Genomic DNA, 19468 nt, shown 5'->3' with positions numbered 1-19468 from the left:
CAATTATAAATAAAAAAAAATTAATGGGAAAAGTACTGATAAGTTCATTGTTCATATATTTTGAAATTTTCTGTCCTAACCAAATATTTCAAGATGATCTTTCTCCCATCTTAAATTTTTTGAGCAAAAGGTCCCAGAAACTAGGTTATCAATTTTCACATCATCAAGCATCCACTTCACTGGACATATTGAGGCAGGGGCATGAATGAAAAGTTTAAAAATGGGGTGGGCTTCCTACACACCGACTATATGTGCTAGTTTGCAAGTAGTCTAATGCTCGAATTTATTGGACATATTATCAACATCATAACCTAATTATATATTAAATTCCACGTCATCTGACTTTTGGATCGGTCGTTGTAAACTTGTATAAGATGAGACTATTTGAAAAAGAAAAGACCAAGGGAATAAACTCTAATATGATGGATAATACAATTAAGTGGATCACCAAATTTGACATATAACATAATATGATGGGTAATACAATTGAGTGGATCACCAAATTTGACATATAACATATCAAGGAGATTTACTACCTACTCAACACTGAGACTACCAAATAATCTTGTCCACATTGCAAAAAATTGATTGTTTTGAAAAAAAAAAAAAAATAGCACATCTAAGAAAATAGACTTAATTTTAAGGGAAGTAGTTTTCTATCCGGGAGTGTGTCCTACGCTAGTACTCCCATGTGTCCATCCTTCTCCTCCTCAAAACAAGGGGGCAGAGATGTCTTGTCATATGGGGAAGAGAGAGATAGACTCACCGAAGTGCTAGCGTAATGCAAAAAAATCAGATTCATTTGAAGAGAGAGAGAAAGAGAGAGAGAGAGAGAGAGAGAAGCGTATTAGAGATATATTAGGAATATATTAGTATTAGAATAAGAGAAGGATCTTCCATCCTTATCTCAACAGCACATTAGGTAAGTAGTTCAGTTATATTAGGAATCAGTATCATAATCTTATGCAATCCACAATGTATCTCTCACAATCTTCCATGAATAGTTTAATATCATATTGTAATCCTTTATACTTGGAATGTGTATTATAGGTGATTGACTTTCCAACATGTGGATTTCTTCACCCATATATACACCTACTATTATAGGTAAGTAGTATCTCTTATATTAGGTAAGTAATTTCTCTTAAGCCTATATATATGAGGCCCCTTCTTTGTAATCGCAAGGTATGCAATAATAATGAAGTCCTGTTTAATATTGTTCTCCTTCCATGTTCCATAATTTATAAGATCTAATATGGTATCAGAGCGGCATACCTTGAATATATTTGTCATGTACAATGAAATGATACTGTGTTTGTTGGTAGTTGTAATTTTGTGCAACCACCATCAGTCAAGAGTTCTACTAGAGCAATATCAGTTAGTTTCCAGCAGGACACACCATTTAGAGTGTGCAATTTCTTTGACTTAGTCAGATCTGGTATTTTTTCCAAGGATAAACACCCCCTAACATCCAAGGACCCCAAATATTCCAATCCATTAACAGCTTGAACCTCAGTGAGCTTCTTGCAGTCCTTAGCTGTTAGATTCCATAAACATTTCAAGTTTGACAGATCTGGTAATCTTTCCAAGCATTCGCACCCACTTATATCTAATACTCTTAAGGATTTCAATGTGTCAGCACCATGAATCTTGGTTAGATTCTTGCAGCCTTTAATCTTTAGATCTTCCACGTTTTTTGACAGATCCGGTAATCTTTCCAAGGACTCGCACCCAATAATCTCGAAATACTTTAAGAATTCCAATCCATCAACACCATGAATCTCGGTTAGATTCTTGCAGCCATTAATCCTTAGATTCTTCAATTTTTTTAACTTTGATAGATCCGCTAATCTTTCCAAGGACTCGCACCCAATAATCTTGAAATACTGTAAGAATTCCAATCCTAAAACACCATGAATCTCGGTTAGATTCTTGCAGCCTTCAATCATTAGATCATTCAACTTTTTTAAGTTTGACAGATCCGGTAATCTTTCCAAGGTCTCGGACCCAATAATTTTGAATTTCTTTAAGAATTCCAATCCGGCAACGCCATGAATCTCGATTAGATTCTTGCAGCCTTCAATCTTTAGAGAATACAAGTCTCTTAAGTTTGACAGATCTGGTAATCTTTCCAAGGACTCGCACCCAATAATCTCGAAATCCCATAAAAACTCCAATCTTTCAACACCATGAATCTCGGTTAGATTCTTCCCACCTTCAATATTTAGATGCGTCAATTTTTTTAAGTTTGACAGATCCGGCAATTGCAATTCCAAGGAGTCGCATCCAATAATCTCGAATTTCTTTAACAACTCCAATCCGTCAACACCATGAATCTCTGTTAGATTCTTGCAACCAATCTTTAGACACTTCAAGTTTCTTAAGTATGACAGATCCGGTAATCTTTCCAAAGACTTGCACCCATAAATATTCAATTCCTTTAGCAACTCCAATCCGTCAACACCATGAATCTCTATTAGATTCTTGCAGCCTTCAATCTTTAGATCCTTCAATTTTTTTAAGTTTGACAAATCCGGTAATCTTTGCAATGACTCACAGCCACTAATAACCAAAATCTCTAAGTTTTCCAATCTGTCGATACCATGAATCTCCATTAGATTCTTGCAACCTTTAATCGTCAGATCATTCAATTTTTTGAAATTTGACAGATCCGGTAATCCTTGAATGGCTATACATCCTGCTATGCCCAATTTTCGCAAAGACTCCAATCTGTCAAGGCCTGGAATTTTGGTTAATAACCTCCTCCAATCCCCCTCCTCTAATAATTGCGACGAATAGTTGAATACCTTCCCGCAATTTCCAATATCTAATTGCCTCAACTCTTTAAAGTTCGAAAGATCAGGTAATCTTTCCATCGAGCAACAGCACTCATTAATACCTAAATAGATCAGGTTCTTCAGGGTTAAGATATTCTCCGGTAATGCTTTTAATGATCTGGCCCTATTAATTGATAATTCTTGTAAGGATTCATAGTCCTCAAGGCGCTCAATCTCTAATAATTCCTCACAGTCTTTGATTTTTAGTATCCTCAGCCTTTTCGAATCTCTTAGATATGGTATTTTTCTTAATGATTTGCACTCCCATATCACCAACTCCTCCAGAGATTCCATCCCCTCACCGCCTTCAAGATCGGATATGACATCGTTCAAACCGAGCAATAAAATCCTTAGATTTTTCGAGCCCCTCAGTTTTAGCATTTTTTTTAAGGACTTGCAGTGCTGAATGCTGAAGACCTCCAGGGATTCCATTAATTTCTCGTCAACATCTTCAATTTCTTCTAGGCTGAAACAACCACAGAGACGTAATGTCTTTAAATTTCCCAAGCCTCTTGATGTACTTGATAGTTTTACCATTGACTCACAGTAAACAATATCTAGGCTGGTCAAACTTGGGGGAAGACTAGAGATGTATCGAATTGAAGGGCAATGTTGAACAGAAATTGTGGTCAAACTTGAGGGAAGACATGAGATGTATGTCAAATTTATGCATCGGCTTAAATAGAGTTTTTGGAGAGATGTCAAGTGAAAAATTACACTTGGGGGATCCACTAGACTCTCGCACCTTTCTAATTTAAGTTCTGTCAAGGATATCAATTGACCCAATTTCTCCGGCAACTTCTTTAGACTTTCGCATTTGTAAAAATTGAGTTTTTGGAGAGAAGTTAACTGACAAATTTCTTTTGGGAGATCCACTAGATTCTTGCACCATCCTAAATCAAGTTCTGTCAAGGACATCATATGGTCCAATTTCTCAGGCAACTTCTTTAGATTTTGACATCCACTTAAATCGAGTTTTTGGAGAGATGTCAAGTGACAAAATTCACTTGGGAAATCCACTAGATTCTTACAGCGTCTTAAATCAAGTTCTGTCAAGGATATCATACAGCTCAATTTCTCCGGCAACTTCTTTATACTTTTGCATTCATATAAATTGAGTTTTTGGAGAGAAGTCAACTGACAAATTTCACTTGGGAGATCCACTAGCTTCTCGCACCATCCTAAATCAAGTTCTGTCAGGGATATCATGCAGCCCATTTTCTCCGGCAACTTCTTTAGACTTCGACATATTCCTACATCGAGTTTTTGGAGAGATGTCAACTGACAAATTTCACTTGGGAGATCCTTTAGTCTCCTGCAGCGACTCATGTCTAATATGACTAAGTTCGTGAGACAACATATGGATTTATCTATCTCCTCCAAATTACTACAATTTGTAAGAATCAATACCTCCAACAGTTGATTTGCTGAAACGTCAGGAGTAATAGATAGCCCACGACAAGATTTCAGATTTAGAACTTTTAGATTTTTTGCCATCTGCAAAATAAAAAATATATTGTAACTTATCTAATTAGCTTAAGAAGGACTAAAAGAAATTTGAATTTTTTAAAAAGACTTTTAATATAAACAAATTAAATAAAAGAGAGAAGTTCTTCGAGACCTTGATGTAGTTCCACCCCATCCAGTTGTTTGTGATCTCACTACATGATAGGTCAAGAACTGCTAGTTTCCGTGGACGAAAATTGGTTTGTCCATATTGGTCAAGGCATCCTTTCCAACTAAGCCACCTCAGTTCTGAAAAAGAATGGGTGAAGTTCCCAGAAAAACTTGCATAATCGACTTGGAGTAACCTTAGTTTTGTCATTGCAACAAATCCTTCGCTCATCAAAACTTCGCTCCTTGATCCATTTCTAAAATCAATACTGAGTCCTTTCACAGTACTTGTTCCCTGCAAAAAAAAAAAGAAAAATGAGAACCTTAATTTAAGTACCATCTAAGGTTTTTGTAATAAACCAAGAAAAATCCATCGAAGACTTAATTTACAAGGTCCTCACAAAAAATAACTTATGCATATTCAATACCTACCGTTTGTGTATCCAGTACATCCAAGACATCCTCTTGAGACCATATTCGAGTACGCATCCCTGGTTCATCTGTGTGCTCTTGACGAACAATATTCCTTCCAAGATCCCGAAGTAGATCATGCATACTTAACTCTCCTTTTTCACTAATCGTTACCAAAGACCTTACACAAAGAGCATCAAGGCCTACTTGAGAAAAGAAACCACACCCATTCCATATGTAACATACAATATCTTTTTGCATTCCGATGAAAAAACAAGCGGTATCAAGAAACATTTGCTGCTGCTCATCATCTAATGCATCATAACTTATTTTCAACCTTTCCATGACAGCATTATTGGGAACTTTTTGCAACTTCTTTAGCATGTCTTCCCATATTATTTTTCCCTTTAAATATAAAGATGAACCTATAACTTGAAGAGCCAAGGGAAGTCCTCCAGTAGTATTTACCATAGCTTCTGAGAGATCCAAATAATCTTCTGGAGGGTGGTCCCTTCTAAATGCATGGTGGCTGAAAAGTTGAAGAGAGTCATCTTTATCCATTACTCTGGGCTCGTAAATCTCTTCTGCATCTTGAAGACATAAAATTTGCTTATCTCTGCTTGTGATAATGATCTTACTTCCAACACCAAACCATTTGCGGTCCCCAACTAAAGATTTTACTTGAATATCCTGATCCACATCATCAAGAATAATTAGAACTTTTGTTGCACGGAATCTTTGCTGGATCACATTAATTCCACCATCCACACTAGCAATATCTTTGTTTTCTTGTTTCAAGATATCCAAGATAAGTTGCTTTTGCAAATGAACAAGCCCATTATAATGTCGAGCACTTTCTCGAACATTTGCAATAAAGCTACATCCTTCAAAGTTATGAAAGACTGTGTTGTAGACAGCCCTAGCGATCGTTGTCTTTCCAATGCCACCGAGGCCATGGATCCCCACAATTTTTCGATCGTTAGATTTAATATCTAACAACATCAACATTTCTTTTATATGAAGTTGGATTCCAACTAGGTTGTTAGAAACACTCAAGGATCTCTTGTTCAATGTTCCCCCAACTGTTTTAACAACTGTTTTTATTAACGTTCCTTCATACCTGCATAATTCAAACAAAAATAAATAAATACTTTGGATGATAAATTATATACATAAGGAAACGAATCAAAAAATTCAACATGGAAGAAACCACAAGTAAATTATACAAGTCCTACTATGTGTTTGCGTCTCATTTTTTGTTTAGATTTTAGTATTTATTCTCCACCAAAATTATTCACAAACGAGAAAATAGAGTAGCAAGTAGGTTGAAGAAAAATGATAATTAGCAAGATCTCATATTTTGTTCACATTTGTTGTTCCAACTTGGAAGACATTAGTAATAATCCTTAGATAATATATGGGAACCAATAAAAAGAAAGTGTTGGGAGTACTTACGTATCCTCCATGGAATGCCATCCATCCAATTCTCCAACCTCTCTCATGGCCTCCTTCCACTTTTGCAACATTGTGACCTGGTCCAAGCAGCTGCCCATATTGATCTGGTGTTCCTCAAAGGCCTTGGCGTATATCCCGGTCTGGTTTCGCACATCCCTTGGTTCAACTTTGTAGAAAATAGGGAAAACGATCTGATTCATTGTTCTTCTGCATTCAGATATGTGGGTTAGCTCTTTGAGACACCACTTACTTGAAGCATAGTTTTTCGAGAAGATGGGAATCGAGATTGTCGACCCCTGGATTGCAGTGAGTAGCTCCGCCCCAATCTTGATTCCCTTGTGGAGTTCCTCTGAGTCCCGGAAAGTTCGAATTCCAGCATCAATCAAGGAATTGTAGAGGCAGTCTGCGAAATTGGTGCGAACGTCTTTGCCATGAAAGCTCAAGAACACTTCGTAAGTACTCGAACCAGTAAAAGAGGAGGAGGATGATGATGATGAAGAAGAAGAGGCCTGATGATGACGATGATGAGCTGCCGCCATTCTATCTATCAAATTGCTTGAAGAATGGCTTTCAAAAGTGGTTGGATGATGTTATGTAAATACTTCTTCAATCTTTCATTGATATTGCTACCGGCAACAAGTTTTTAGCAAGTACTTTAACTGCAGAGCAGTACTACTGTTTATGTTCATATGAACATTCAAGAAAAAGTGAAGAATGGTAAAGTGCCGGCTTTAGTTGTTGGGGAAAGTTCCTACCACTTTCCTGACCACATTTCCATTTTTTTATTGGAGCCCGGCCAGTTTCTCTGGATGAGCGCGTGCGTTCAATCAGAATTTTTGAGATAACACGGTAAACATAATCGGATCGTTTTCCTCTCAGGTTCTCTGTCCGGTTAGGTGTCAGGTTCCTCTCATAAGTGGGTCCAAAATGATGACCTACTGCTCAAATACATTTTTCGGGTGGGATGAGATTGTCATTTTTGTCCTCATATGAGAAGAACCTGCACACCTGACTAAACATAACCACCTAATTTTTATGAATTGTTACATGGTACCTTACTGGGAAAAAGATATCAAAGCGAGTAATTTTTTTCCTCTAATTAAATGGACCCATGCATAATAAGGTTTGGTGAAAAAGTTGTTTGTCTCCATCTTCAATCCAACATATTTGACTGAGAAGGAGAGAGAAAACTTAAAAAGAAACAAAGAAGAAAAAATGATGCTGTGGAATTCCAATGTAGTTGAGATATAACTGAAGAAGACAAATTTTACCAAAAAATATATATACATATATATATTCGGTAAAGGAGAGAGAAAATCCCTAATTGATTGGACACAAATCAAGTATTATTGGCATTTTAGTAAATTGTTTGATTATTTTCAAAAATTAATAATTTGTATTTAATTTTGAAAATATTTTAAAGGTCCAATCAAAATTATAGAATCTTTGAAATTGGAATTATGATAGAGTAGGGCTTTGATGATAATTTTATAATGCCATGTATTCTATCATGCAATATTGTATTGTATATAGAGGGATTGATGTGTAATTATCTATTTAAATCGAAAATTTTAGGTTACACGTACTTGGTTGTGTATGTATTATTGATAAATAATACTGAGAATGATATTGACCTGACATGCTAGGTGGAATCCCAATTAGATCTTATCCCTTTTCATTCATTTTCTCACTAACCCCCTTAATTTAGTTCTATATTATAACTGACAATTAATATGGAAGATTTTATTGAGAATTGAATCATGATCAGATAACATTCCTCATATTTGGTAAGAGAGAAAGAAAGTTCAAATTGCTTGAACGTCTTTCAAATAATATGAATGAATGATATTAGATAATCTTTCAATCTTTGATATTGCTACCCACTCTAACAAGAACAACTTCTTAACTAGCAAGTAAATCGCGGAAAAGTTTTTACTAGTTTTTAGAATTAGACCCTCCACAATTTTTAATTAAGCTCATATAATATTTTGTATATTCAAGAAAAAAGTTAGTGGTCGGTAAAGAGGCATCTATAGTCCTGGGGAACATCAGTACCACTTTCTCAATCCACATTTCCATTTTTTTTCATTGGATTCCAGTAAACGCACTTAATTAGGTACTTTTGACAAAGCGATATGTAAAAGGCTCTCCCTTGACAAAAGATAAAGTGCATTACAGCTGTGTTTCCTTGAAACTATTCAGTTGAATTTTTATTCTATCTTGTTATAGCACTATGTTGTAATGCATCGTGCGGCAGCTGCAGAGGCCATGTGTATCATGTGGGGCCCACTGTGTCACATGGCCTCTGCAGCACTGCATGATGCGTTACAGCACCGTGCTGTAACAGGAGAGGATAACAATTTCTCAGTACTTATGGCAAAAGCTTTTTTTGATAAAATACTTTTGGCAAAAGCCACCACAGGCACTCTTTTCTCTCGCCTGTTACAAAAGTTAAGTGACTTAGCAACGAAGTATCATCACCACCGTAAAATAAATTTTTGATGAAACAAAGTGTGATCACACAAACCACACACCAATCCCACACAAACCACCGTAAAATAAATTGCTAGATCTATTAGATAGTAAAAAAATTTACAAAATTGATACAAATAAATTATGTTTTACAATCACAAGTTACAACCTTTTGTTTTTGGATATGAAAGAAAAAGAACAGCGACATAGGAGAGAGGAAAATTGGGTGAGAACAAAGGAGGAAAATTATCGTCTCTAATTATCTGCCCCTTCATTTCCTCCAATTCTTCTAATACGGGATCAGGATCATCTCCAAGGAGCAGGGAATACCTAAGGCGCTGCCAGCCATTGGGTTGTGCCGCACACATCCCTAGGCATGGATTGAGATGTGTGCGGCACAGCTCAGCCGCTGGATACCCCCTGGTAGAACCTTGGGCACACGCCTCCCTAGAGACGAGCTCAATTCTCTAATATGGGGAGTGGACCCCACCCGGATAGTGCGTTCGAGCTCATTTCCAATTTTTTTTTTCATTGGATTCCAGCTTTCTTCTTACTCTTTAATTCAGATTTATATTTGAACCAATGGTCGAAAGAATTAGTGGCAAAATTGTATCATAATTGCTACTAAATAAATACTCTCTTTCTCTTTATAAAATTTAAGCACACTTAATTAATTAGGCACTTTTGACAAAAACGATAGGTAAAGGTAAAAAGGCTCTCCTCCTTTTACAAAATATAAAAGTGCAAATTGCAGCCGTGTTTCCTTGAAACTATTCAGTACTTAATTAGGCACTTTTGACAAAAACTCTACTCTCTGGCATTTTACAAAAGTTTAAGTGCGTTAGCAAGGAAGTATCATCACCATCATAAAATATAGGGTAAAATACACGTACCCCCTATAATGCACCCAATATTCCCCGTACCCTCTAAGCTTCTGATAAGTCTACGTACCATCCCTCAATATTCCACGTACCACCCCTGTTTTACCCCCCTAATTCTTTAGTATCTATCTACCACATGGAAGTATATGTGGGGCTATGTGGCAGATAGTGAAGCTTAATTACGCTTCATCATGTGTTGTGAAGCCCAAGAGACCCTTATGGAAAAACTATACCTCACTGTAGCTAGTGAAGTTATGCTTCACTATCCTCGTTATATTTACACAATTCTACAATTTTTTTTTTTATGAAAATAAATTAAGTAGCTTAGTTTAAAAGAGAAACTATAGAATTAAGTATGTCCTTATCCAACCCAAAATCCCAATTACCAACCCTAGATTTTTGAACCAGAAAGCTAACAATCCCCATCGATTCATAATTACAGTACATATGTTTAAGGATTGAGTTTCCCTCCATTTAGAGGACGGTTCATCCACCATCCTAGGTTCACAAACCCCTCCTAGGGTTTTATTATGTTCCAAAATACCCTCCCGATACCCTTTCCCGCCCTCTCACGCCTTGCGATCCCATTCACCATTGGTGGAGGGAAACTCGGTCCAGTTTAAATGATGTAGAGGAGATATCGGATGAGTTCTTGAGCCGGACTTGTTGGAGGCATTAAGCAAAATAGGACGAATTATATATCAAATCGAAGATCTCATCGAGCTCTATAGTATGCTCTTTTTGGCCGTTTTCGTGCGTTTCGAAGGCAAAAGAGCCCGTCGAAGTTTTGAAATTTGCAGTTTGAAGAATTGCCCAGATCTACTAGATAAGAAAATTAATTACAACATAAGTAGGTTGAAAATATTTTACATCTATTGTTTTTTATTTTGAAAATATTTACTTAATTCCCAAAGTTACTTAATGCTCATGGGAAATTAAATTGAACTCTATTTTTTTTTTTTTTAATCAAATACATGGGACCCACCCCTCCTCCTCCTTCCTCTGTAGGAGGACGCACCATCCCTGTTATTGCAGTCCACGACTCCACCCCCACCAGCAACATCTCTCCTCCCGCTCTCATCGACGTTCTCCTCCATCTGAGGAAGCCCAACAGAGACCTCCAAATTGAAATCATAAACGACCTACTGCATCAAGCTATTGACATCCCTTTCAGCAGTCGACAAAGAAGTGCTTCCAGCCATGGAACTCTCCCTCCCTGAAACTCTACCTGATCACCTCCCTTTTCACAAACTGTTTCTCGAACTGGTGCATCATTTTCGACATCTTCCAGCCATGGAGAAACAATGGGATTTGGGCTTCACAGAGAAATTTCAAAGAAATATAATTAACGATATGTTGGGATTAATTTTCTTCAAAAGAAAGGAAATGGATTTGATTCATGCTTAAGAAATTAAAAGCTAGAACAAAAAAAGGTTCCTTGCTTGTGAGTTCGTCTTTTCCCCTACTTAACTAGCACGTGCTCTCCCCTTTCAAAAACCCTCATTCCTCTTCCTCTTAACTTGCAAATTTCTCTTTGATTCTAAATCAACCCATTCAGAAACAGCCATATGGGTCTGAAATTTAGACCTTTAATTAATATAATCTGGGATAAAGATCAAAATTTATAGGCATAAATTTCATTATCAACGAAGTCCATATAAAAAATCTGGTTTCTGTAGTAGGAACCTGAAGTGAGGTAGGTTCAACATTGAAGGGAGATGAGAGAGAGGTGGATTCGAATGGGATTTGCCTTTCATCTTTGTTGTGCAATTGGAGCATTTTGGAGTTGTGTTGTCATTGTTGGCAATGTTTCTAGACATTTTGATGATGCGGCAATGGTTTTTGGTGAGTTGGAAGAGTTGAAATGGTCAAACAGGCTTCTACACAGTGTCAAGGGCAATTTGATAATTTGACAAGGTTATAATGGCATCCAAGCATGGAGAATGTATATTGGCAGTATTTTGGGTCCCTAAAAAGTGTTTGGCAAAGGCGCGAAGCAGCAGATGAAGGTTTCATTCTATTAAAGTTGTGATTTCACAGGTTCATGCAATGGCAGTGACTTTAAGGTCATTTTTGGAAGGTTTAATGGCATTTCTGGGAGTTGCAGCATCGTTTGAGCACAGAAAATCGACGATATCAGTAGTTTATGCTCGATGACTCCGTATTTAAGATGGTTTGAGTAGTGGAGCATACACAGACTCGATTTTTATGCGTCAGAGGCTTCATGATTGTTGGATTACTCTACAAGAGGTAATCTTCGATTGTAAATCCCCATTGTGAGTTTCTAGGTTGCATGTGTAGTTGAGAAAACCTAGTTTCATCTTAAAGCTACGAATCTTAAAGACTGCTTCAACAAGGAGATGAAGGATAAAATAGAATAGAGTAAATCCCCAAAACATCACATTCCAAATTACTGGATGTTTTCAAATCCTCGGTGGTGGTAGAGGCGACTGGAGACAAGGTTTCTCCACTTCTTCTACAATAGTCTGCAAGTTGGGTTGATGAGATCAGAGTTGGGCGGGGTTGCAGGGGAGGGAAGTGTGAGAGCAAGAGGTGGGGTGTTGCAGGTCTGATTGGAGTGCGAGGTTGCAGCAGCGAGGATGGTGCGGCCTTCTACGGCGGAGGAGGAGGAGGAAGAAGGAAGAGGAGGGGGTGAGTCTCACATGTGATTAAAAATGAAAGAATTGAAAAATAAAATAGAGAATATAAAAATAGTGGGGTATTTTGGGAAGTTCAATTTTTTTTTCTTCATGGACTCATGAACAATTAATAATCTTGGGGATTAAGTAAATATTTTCAAAATCAAAACTAATGGATGTAAAATATATTTTAAACATACTTAGGTTGTAATTAATATTTTTATCTAGTAGATCTAGGCAATTTCCCCTTTTAAATTTTGAACTTTTGTTTCCTTCTTCTTTAAGCAAGCCTCTGGACTTCGAATTTTCCAATTGTAAGCAGCCTACATTTTGAACAGAAGAAGTCTTCCAATTTTCTCTACTTGTGGATTCAAGGTTCGTCTTCCTCCATGCACCCTTGAAGCCCTACCATCGCCGGCTTAGAAGTACTAGGTCCAGAAATGTACAAGCTAGCCTCTGTATCCTGAGATTATTACAACTGCCAATAAATCTCTTTCCATTCCTCACATTCCAGTTTCATGCAGGGCTCCTAGTAGGTTTTTCTCATCTGGTTCAGCTACTAATGTTTCTAATCTTTCCTTGTTTCCGAGCTCTCAACTGATGCAGGCGGAGGCTATAGCTCTAAATCCATTAAATGTTCCTAATATTTCTAGCTATCCTATGGATGTTGAACTTTTGAAGGTGCTTGTGGAGGGCAGTGGCGCCTCCTTTTATCATATAGGTGAGACTGTTCATACCTGGACTCCTCGGATCTTGGCTAGAAGAATTTGTGATCTTGCTCCAAGAAGAAATCGATTCATACGGGGGAGGCTGATGGTTGCACTACCAAGGAAAATGGATTAAATGAGAATCTTGTTCCACAAACAACTGACAACATCCTATGTGGTCGAGTTCAATGTACACATGTATGTATATCACACTAATGTATCAAAATCAACATTTCTGCGAATACACAGTGTAATGACTATATGAACTGAAATGCTCAATTATGTCTCTAGTCATGAACAATTTTAGGTTAAGACCTATGGAAAACCAAAAGCATTAATCTTGGTGTGTTCGATACATTCAACGCCTAAGGTGAGTAATCAAGAGAACCCACTACAAGAAATCCTATTTTTTCCGACGGTAAGAAATATGGTCCGTAGCCAAATATAATTTTCTACGACGGTTAATATAGTAGCGTAGCAGAATATTATTTTCCGCGACGGTTTGTGACTATCCGTCGTGGAAACTCTAATTGGGCAACTGTGTGTATTTTCCCCCGTGGAATTGTATTTTTTTCGACAGTTAGAAACATGGTCCATAGCCAAATATCGTAGCAAAATATTATTTTCCTCGACGGCTCTAAATTATCTGTCATAGAAACTCAAATTAGGCGACGGTGTATATTTTTCCGTCGTGGATTATACATGTATAATGACGGTATGTAAAGTTCGTCATGGATTACACATGTATAACGACGGTATAAGTCTTATCGTCGCAATTTTCTGATATGTTTAACGACAGTACTAAAGATACCGTCGCCCAATTGCCTTAAATTTTTAGCGGGCTCCTGAGTTTCCAGCTTCCCGCGTTCTTCTATCCCATTCCCTCATGAAACATCTCTCTCTCTCTCTCTCTCTCTCTCTAGCCAACCATCTCTACCCCATTCTCGCACTACGGAGAAGAGATCAGCGGTCAAGCACTAGCTCCTCGGAGTTCTATTCCTCACCGTCATCACGAAATCGAAGTGAAAGGCCTCCCTCTGTTGATTTCTAGCCTGCTGTCATTACTGCTGGAGTACCTCCTTTTTCCGATGAGTTTTACATTTTCCGATCTCAAACCTGCCACCAACAATTTCAGTGTTTCAAAAGCCTCTCTCATCGTGAAACCCTAACCTCCAATCGGACTCACATCTCTCATAAACCCCCAATCGGACTCACACCTCTTTGATTCCCTAGCCGCAACCCCTTCTCTACTATCGCCTCCCCCATCTCTGCAACCTTCCCACTCCCTTCTCTACTGTCTGCCTCCCCCCCTCTGAGCAGTTGCCTACGGTGGCAACAGAGTTCTCTCTGCAAGGTTTGTCTCTTTCTCTCTCTCTCTCTCTCTATTTAAGGTTGAGTGCAATGTTTCCATTTCACGGTTTTGTTGAGCATTTTTTTTTTTTTTTTTTTTGGGGTTTAAAGCTCTGTATATGTTTAAAGATATAAGTATTTGTACAGCTTAATTTTTTCTGGGTTTAAAGCATTTGTATATCGTTTAAAGCTATAAGCATTTCTGGGTTTAATTCTTACTAGTGTCTAAGAATTGAGTAGATTAGCATTGGTCCATTAGGGGGAATGGCAGAGATGGTTTTGAGCAGAAGGTCTTTACATGGTTTTATTTGTGATTTTGGTTTAAAAACATTAAGCCATGGATGAGGCACTTCCCAAAGTCCTCTATTTCTAAGTTTTTTGTCCTCTTGCTCCACCCGGTTGTTAAATCAAAGTAGGAGGTATCATTAATCTGTGCAATACTTGATTATGGCAGTAGGCTTAATTGTGAAAATACTTGATCCATAACCTGAAAAATAATATTACTAATAATTAAATGAAAATTTGTTCTTCCTTAGCCCTGAAATTAACTGTAACTTGTTTAGAACCTCTTGAACAACTGTTGCCTCATTATAGAACAGTGCCACTTCAATAATATAATCGGCAGCGGCATCATTGATGCTTGAAGGCTAGTTACTTAGTAGTAAATGAGCCAAGGGTTCACTATTTCCTGATCTCTAATAAAGAAACTGAAATCATTGTAGTACAATCTTATATGTTTTACCTGCAGATAGAGATCAAAGTAACAAGCATTCAATTAATGGACAATAATATATCAATATAGTTTGTATTAATCATATATATCTGATCACCCGCCATAGGAGGTGCAATCTCTAATATGATCCTTAATCTTACGATAATACCAAACTGCCCTAGTCCACCTAAAACTCCATAGAAAAGTTCAGAATTTTTCTCTTTTGAACAAGTCACAAAATCTCCTCTCTTCCTTCAGTCATAAAAAACTCCAAACAAGTCAAATCTCCAGGTTCATTTATTTAATATAATTCTTTTTAATCTAGGTTCAAAAACAACAAAGTACAGAATCACCCACAAGGTAGGACTGCAGGACCAGAATTGGAAACTATTGATATCTGATAAATCAGAACTCAGATGGGGTGGGGAACAAGGTCGAACAGGCCTCTAAGATGGATGAATAACTCCTTTAAGTGTGATTGAGATCCAATGGTTAAATTAGGAAATATAAACATAGTTCTGAAATTAGTAAGTAAGTTCAGAATTAGTAACTGACTAATTTTCAATAGAACTAACTAGTGGATGTGGTTCAACTTCTGGTCAATGGAAGAATACTAGTGGTGGAGGAACTATCCAAATAATCTCAAAGATCTGCTGGGCAGATTGAGAAATATAAGGAAGGAGAAGTTTCAGCAATAGAACTCCAAGAAAAGGTCAGAACTCACAATATATCAGCAACACAACTCCAGTAGGTTAAGGAACAGTTGTAGGGATTAAGCATCACTACAAGAAATATGATTTTTCACGACGGTAAGAAATATGTTCCGTAGCCAAATATAATTTTCAACGACGGATACCATAGTATGTTTATTTCATGTATATCTCCCTTTTAGAATGTTTTCTGAAGAACCTCTTAATTGCTTCCTAACAAAAACGGCTATGTAATTTGTCTACCTTGTTATACCAACTATGCATGTTGTCTCATTAGACTCCTATAGTCTTATTGAATGTAGTAACTATTATTTCTTTCAGTATTTCAAAATTGATATAAATTAGAAACATTTAGTACTTCATGTATGGTTGGGGTTTTATAGGATCCCGCTTTGCCTCACCACACCCTATATTGAGATGGATTGGGGCAGTGATGAGTTTTTGTTTGTAATTTAGTGGTGACAGGGTTGGTTTGGTTCAGTACCTAGGATATGGTGGTACAGGAATGACTAGCCACAAATAAAAAAGAGAAAAGAAAGAGAAGAATAAGAATACTTACAAGAGGGGGAAAAATCTGACTTCCAATTACTTACATCACCAATAATTTGTTTCCAATGTTACCTGAAATTTGCATAGTCAACATTACCGAAAGGACCAGAATCAAGTCCATAAGAATCGTGTCAAAAAATCTTGAGAAATGCACCCAAAGTCGTGAACCAATAGCCTGCTATGGTCTAGAACAGCAGTCTCAATAACCCTCCAAAAGAGCAATATCAGAAGATCTGTTTGCAACTCTCATCACAATGCATATTACGTGTGAGGAATGGGTTGCTAAAATTACAAGTGAATCCGACAGTTAGATTGGGAAAAATCAAGAGGTTGTGATGACTAAAATTAGAAATATAAGGTTAGAATCAGTAGCAAACACCAACTTAACTGAAAAAATAGCAAGCCTTAAAATAGAAATTAAGGAACAAATTAGTATAGTAAATAGAAAGTAGCTGGACAGAATTAGAAACGAAGCCAATAAGGCTCTGTATGGCAATGTTTCTATTCTAAAAAATCGATTCTAGGTGGGGGGCCTGCTGTCGATCCCTTTTGCCATTTCTAAGGATGTGTTTGAGAGAATTAGAGTTGGATGGAAGGTGTATGGCACAGCTCGTAAAGCTGGTGAACTCCAAATTCCAAGTTCTAACTATCAGTTCATCTCATGTGACCTCTTAGACCCAATTCAAACTACAGAGAAGGTCTCTTTGCTTGAAGATGTAACTCATGTGTATTGGATCACTTGGGCAAGCCAATACCCATTGGATTCCCCTGAGTGTTGTGAACAGAACAAAGCTATGATGTCCAATGCTTTGAATGCTATTCTCCCTAAAGCCAAAGCATTAAAACATGTCTCTCTTCAAACTGGAGGTAAGCACTATCTCTCTCTTACTAGCCCTAGCCCTTCTAATAGTAAACCAATTCTTTACTATGAAGATAGCCCAAGAGTTGATGAAGGTCACATCTTCAACTACATTCTTGAGGATTTGTTGATGGAGAAACTAGAAGGGAAGGTGGCTTGGTCGGTTCCACGACCGGATTGCTTATTGGGATTTGTAATAGAACTTATTATAACTTCATAGGTGGGCTTTGTGTCTATGCTTCAATATGTAAATATCTTAACCTTCCCTTCTTATTTGGAGGTTCAAAAGAGTGTTGGGAAGAAGTTTATATTGATGGTGCAGATGCAAGGCTTGTTGCTGAACAACATATTTGGGCATAAACAAATGAAAATATCTCATCTACTAAAGGTCAAGCATTTAATGTCACGAATGGTCCAAGCTTCACTTGGAAGGATATCTGGCCTGCATTTGGAATAAAATTTGGAGTGAAATTGATTGAAGAAGAAATGTTTTCATCGGATTTACGGTTTTCGGAATTCATGACTGATAAGGGAAGTATATGGGAAGAGACTGTGAAGAAGGAAGGTCTGAGACAAACCAAGATGGAAGATCTAGCTAATTGGCCTTTCATGGATATCTTATTCAGATGCTCACACAAGATTTTGCTGTCACCGGAAAAGGCTAATAAGCTTGGTTTCACGATGATGTCCAAAATATAGTTGCAGTCCTAGTAGATGTGGCCCTTACTATTATTAACATATTTACTAGATCAATAAGATATCTATTTTTCTGAATAATAGAGACAGTCTTAATTACCAAATTATTATCCAACATAAATGAGCCATTGTGAAGAGCTTTGGTTCAACCATCAAGCTAGGTCCTCGCTAATAAAAGGGTGATTAATTAAGGTGGTCAACTGCTAATATATCTGAATGAAGTAACATGTAACAGCATAATAGTTCTGCTATGGATTTGGCATAGGATCCATAGTTGTGAAGGCATCGCCTAGGTGTCCAGGCGATTTGGTCGCCTAGGCGGGCGCCTTGGACGCCTTGTTCGCCTACTTGGTGTCACCTTCAACTTTGGCCCTCTCCACCGCCTTGGGTCCCCTAACCCCCATGACAGCTATGATAGGATCAGGTGGGATTCCTGTTTCATAGCCTTCATCCTTTTTTCTCCGTTGATCAAGTAGATCAAGTTAGTTTTCTTTAAATTTTCTCTACATTGCGCAAGTTAATTCTCCCTTTTATCTTGATTCTACTTGCTTTAATTTCATACTTTTCATTCATCCAAAAAAAAAATCATACTTTTCTGCTAATCAGTTTCAGCCTTACTTTACCTTTATTTCTATTCTGTGTACCTTGGTTCTTATCCTCATCTTAGATCTGTTTTAAACCTACAAAAAAGCTATTGATTTCGATCTAAGTCTTTGTTTTTGGTTTTCTTATCTCAAGTTTGATTGCAGACCACTGATAAACCATGCCCAGGAGTTGGATTGGAAAGTCAAGGGATCCAAATTTCCGACTGTCTTCACAATATAAATTAGAAGTCAATAAATTCATAGAGTATGCATTTTCTAGTATTGCAGTAGGAAATCGGATACTATGCCCATGTGTAAATTGCGTAAATCAACTACGCATGACTAGAGATACAGTGTTAGAACATTTGGTAGTTGATGGAATCGTATGGAATTATACGAAATGGAGTTACCATGGGGAAAGTTCATCTTCACATACAATTCACCATGTTAACACAGTGGTACATGAGGAAGGTGAAACATATGATGTTACACATACTATGTTAAATGAGATGCGTGGAATAAATACAAATGAAGAAATAGAGGATGGTGTCACCGGTGAGTGTACAGAGGGTGGGAGTACCGTCGGCGATAAATTTGATCGATTGATGGAAGATGCAAAGAAGGAGTTGTATCCAGGATGCGTGAAGTTTACCAGACTGTCCTTCATTCTTCGTATATATCACATAAAATGCCTTTGCAAAATGACCGACAAAGTATTCACAATGCTGTTAGAGTTGTTGCAAGAGGCACTTCCCGAGCCGAATACTTTACCAAAAAATATGTACGAAACAAAGAAGATCATCAAGGACTTGGGGCTTAATTACAACAAGATTGATGCGTGCCCAAATGATTGTATGTTGTATTAGAAGGGACAAGAGAAAGCCACGACTTGCTCCAAATGTGGTACTTCAAGATATACATCAGTAGATAAGAAAATCCCCGCTAAGACATTACGCCATTTTCCATTGATCCCAAGGTTGCAAAGGTTATAC

At 37.4% G+C, this 19468-nt stretch overlaps 2 protein-coding genes and 1 pseudogene across 2 annotated transcripts; 1 reads left to right on the top strand and 2 right to left on the bottom strand.

The window, feature by feature from the left end:
- Positions 1-1289: 1289 nt before the first annotated feature.
- Positions 1290-4166, bottom strand: LOC122638971 (protein SUPPRESSOR OF npr1-1, CONSTITUTIVE 1-like). The gene has a single exon (XM_043831818.1). The coding sequence runs from the start codon at positions 4164-4166 to the stop codon at positions 1290-1292; it is 2877 nt and encodes a 958-aa protein (XP_043687753.1).
- A 687-nt stretch (positions 4167-4853) lies between these two features.
- LOC122639630 (disease resistance protein L6-like) lies at positions 4854-6346 on the bottom strand. The gene is made up of 2 exons (XM_043832503.1): positions 6318-6346; positions 4854-5982 (listed from the first exon to the last, which is right to left on the bottom strand). The coding sequence occupies exons 1-2, from the start codon at positions 6326-6328 to the stop codon at positions 4863-4865; spliced, it is 1131 nt and encodes a 376-aa protein (XP_043688438.1). The 5' UTR covers positions 6329-6346; the 3' UTR covers positions 4854-4862.
- Positions 6347-8615: 2269 nt separating this feature from the next.
- LOC122638970 lies at positions 8616-17895 on the top strand (annotated as a pseudogene).
- The last annotated feature ends 1573 nt before the right edge of the window (positions 17896-19468 follow it).

This window comes from Telopea speciosissima, chromosome 9 (assembly GCF_018873765.1).
Source record: "Telopea speciosissima isolate NSW1024214 ecotype Mountain lineage chromosome 9, Tspe_v1, whole genome shotgun sequence".
In the NCBI taxonomy this organism is placed as follows: domain Eukaryota; kingdom Viridiplantae; phylum Streptophyta; class Magnoliopsida; order Proteales; family Proteaceae; genus Telopea; species Telopea speciosissima.
The sequence above is the reverse complement of the archived record's forward strand: the minus strand, read 5'-3'. Positions and strand labels throughout refer to the sequence as shown.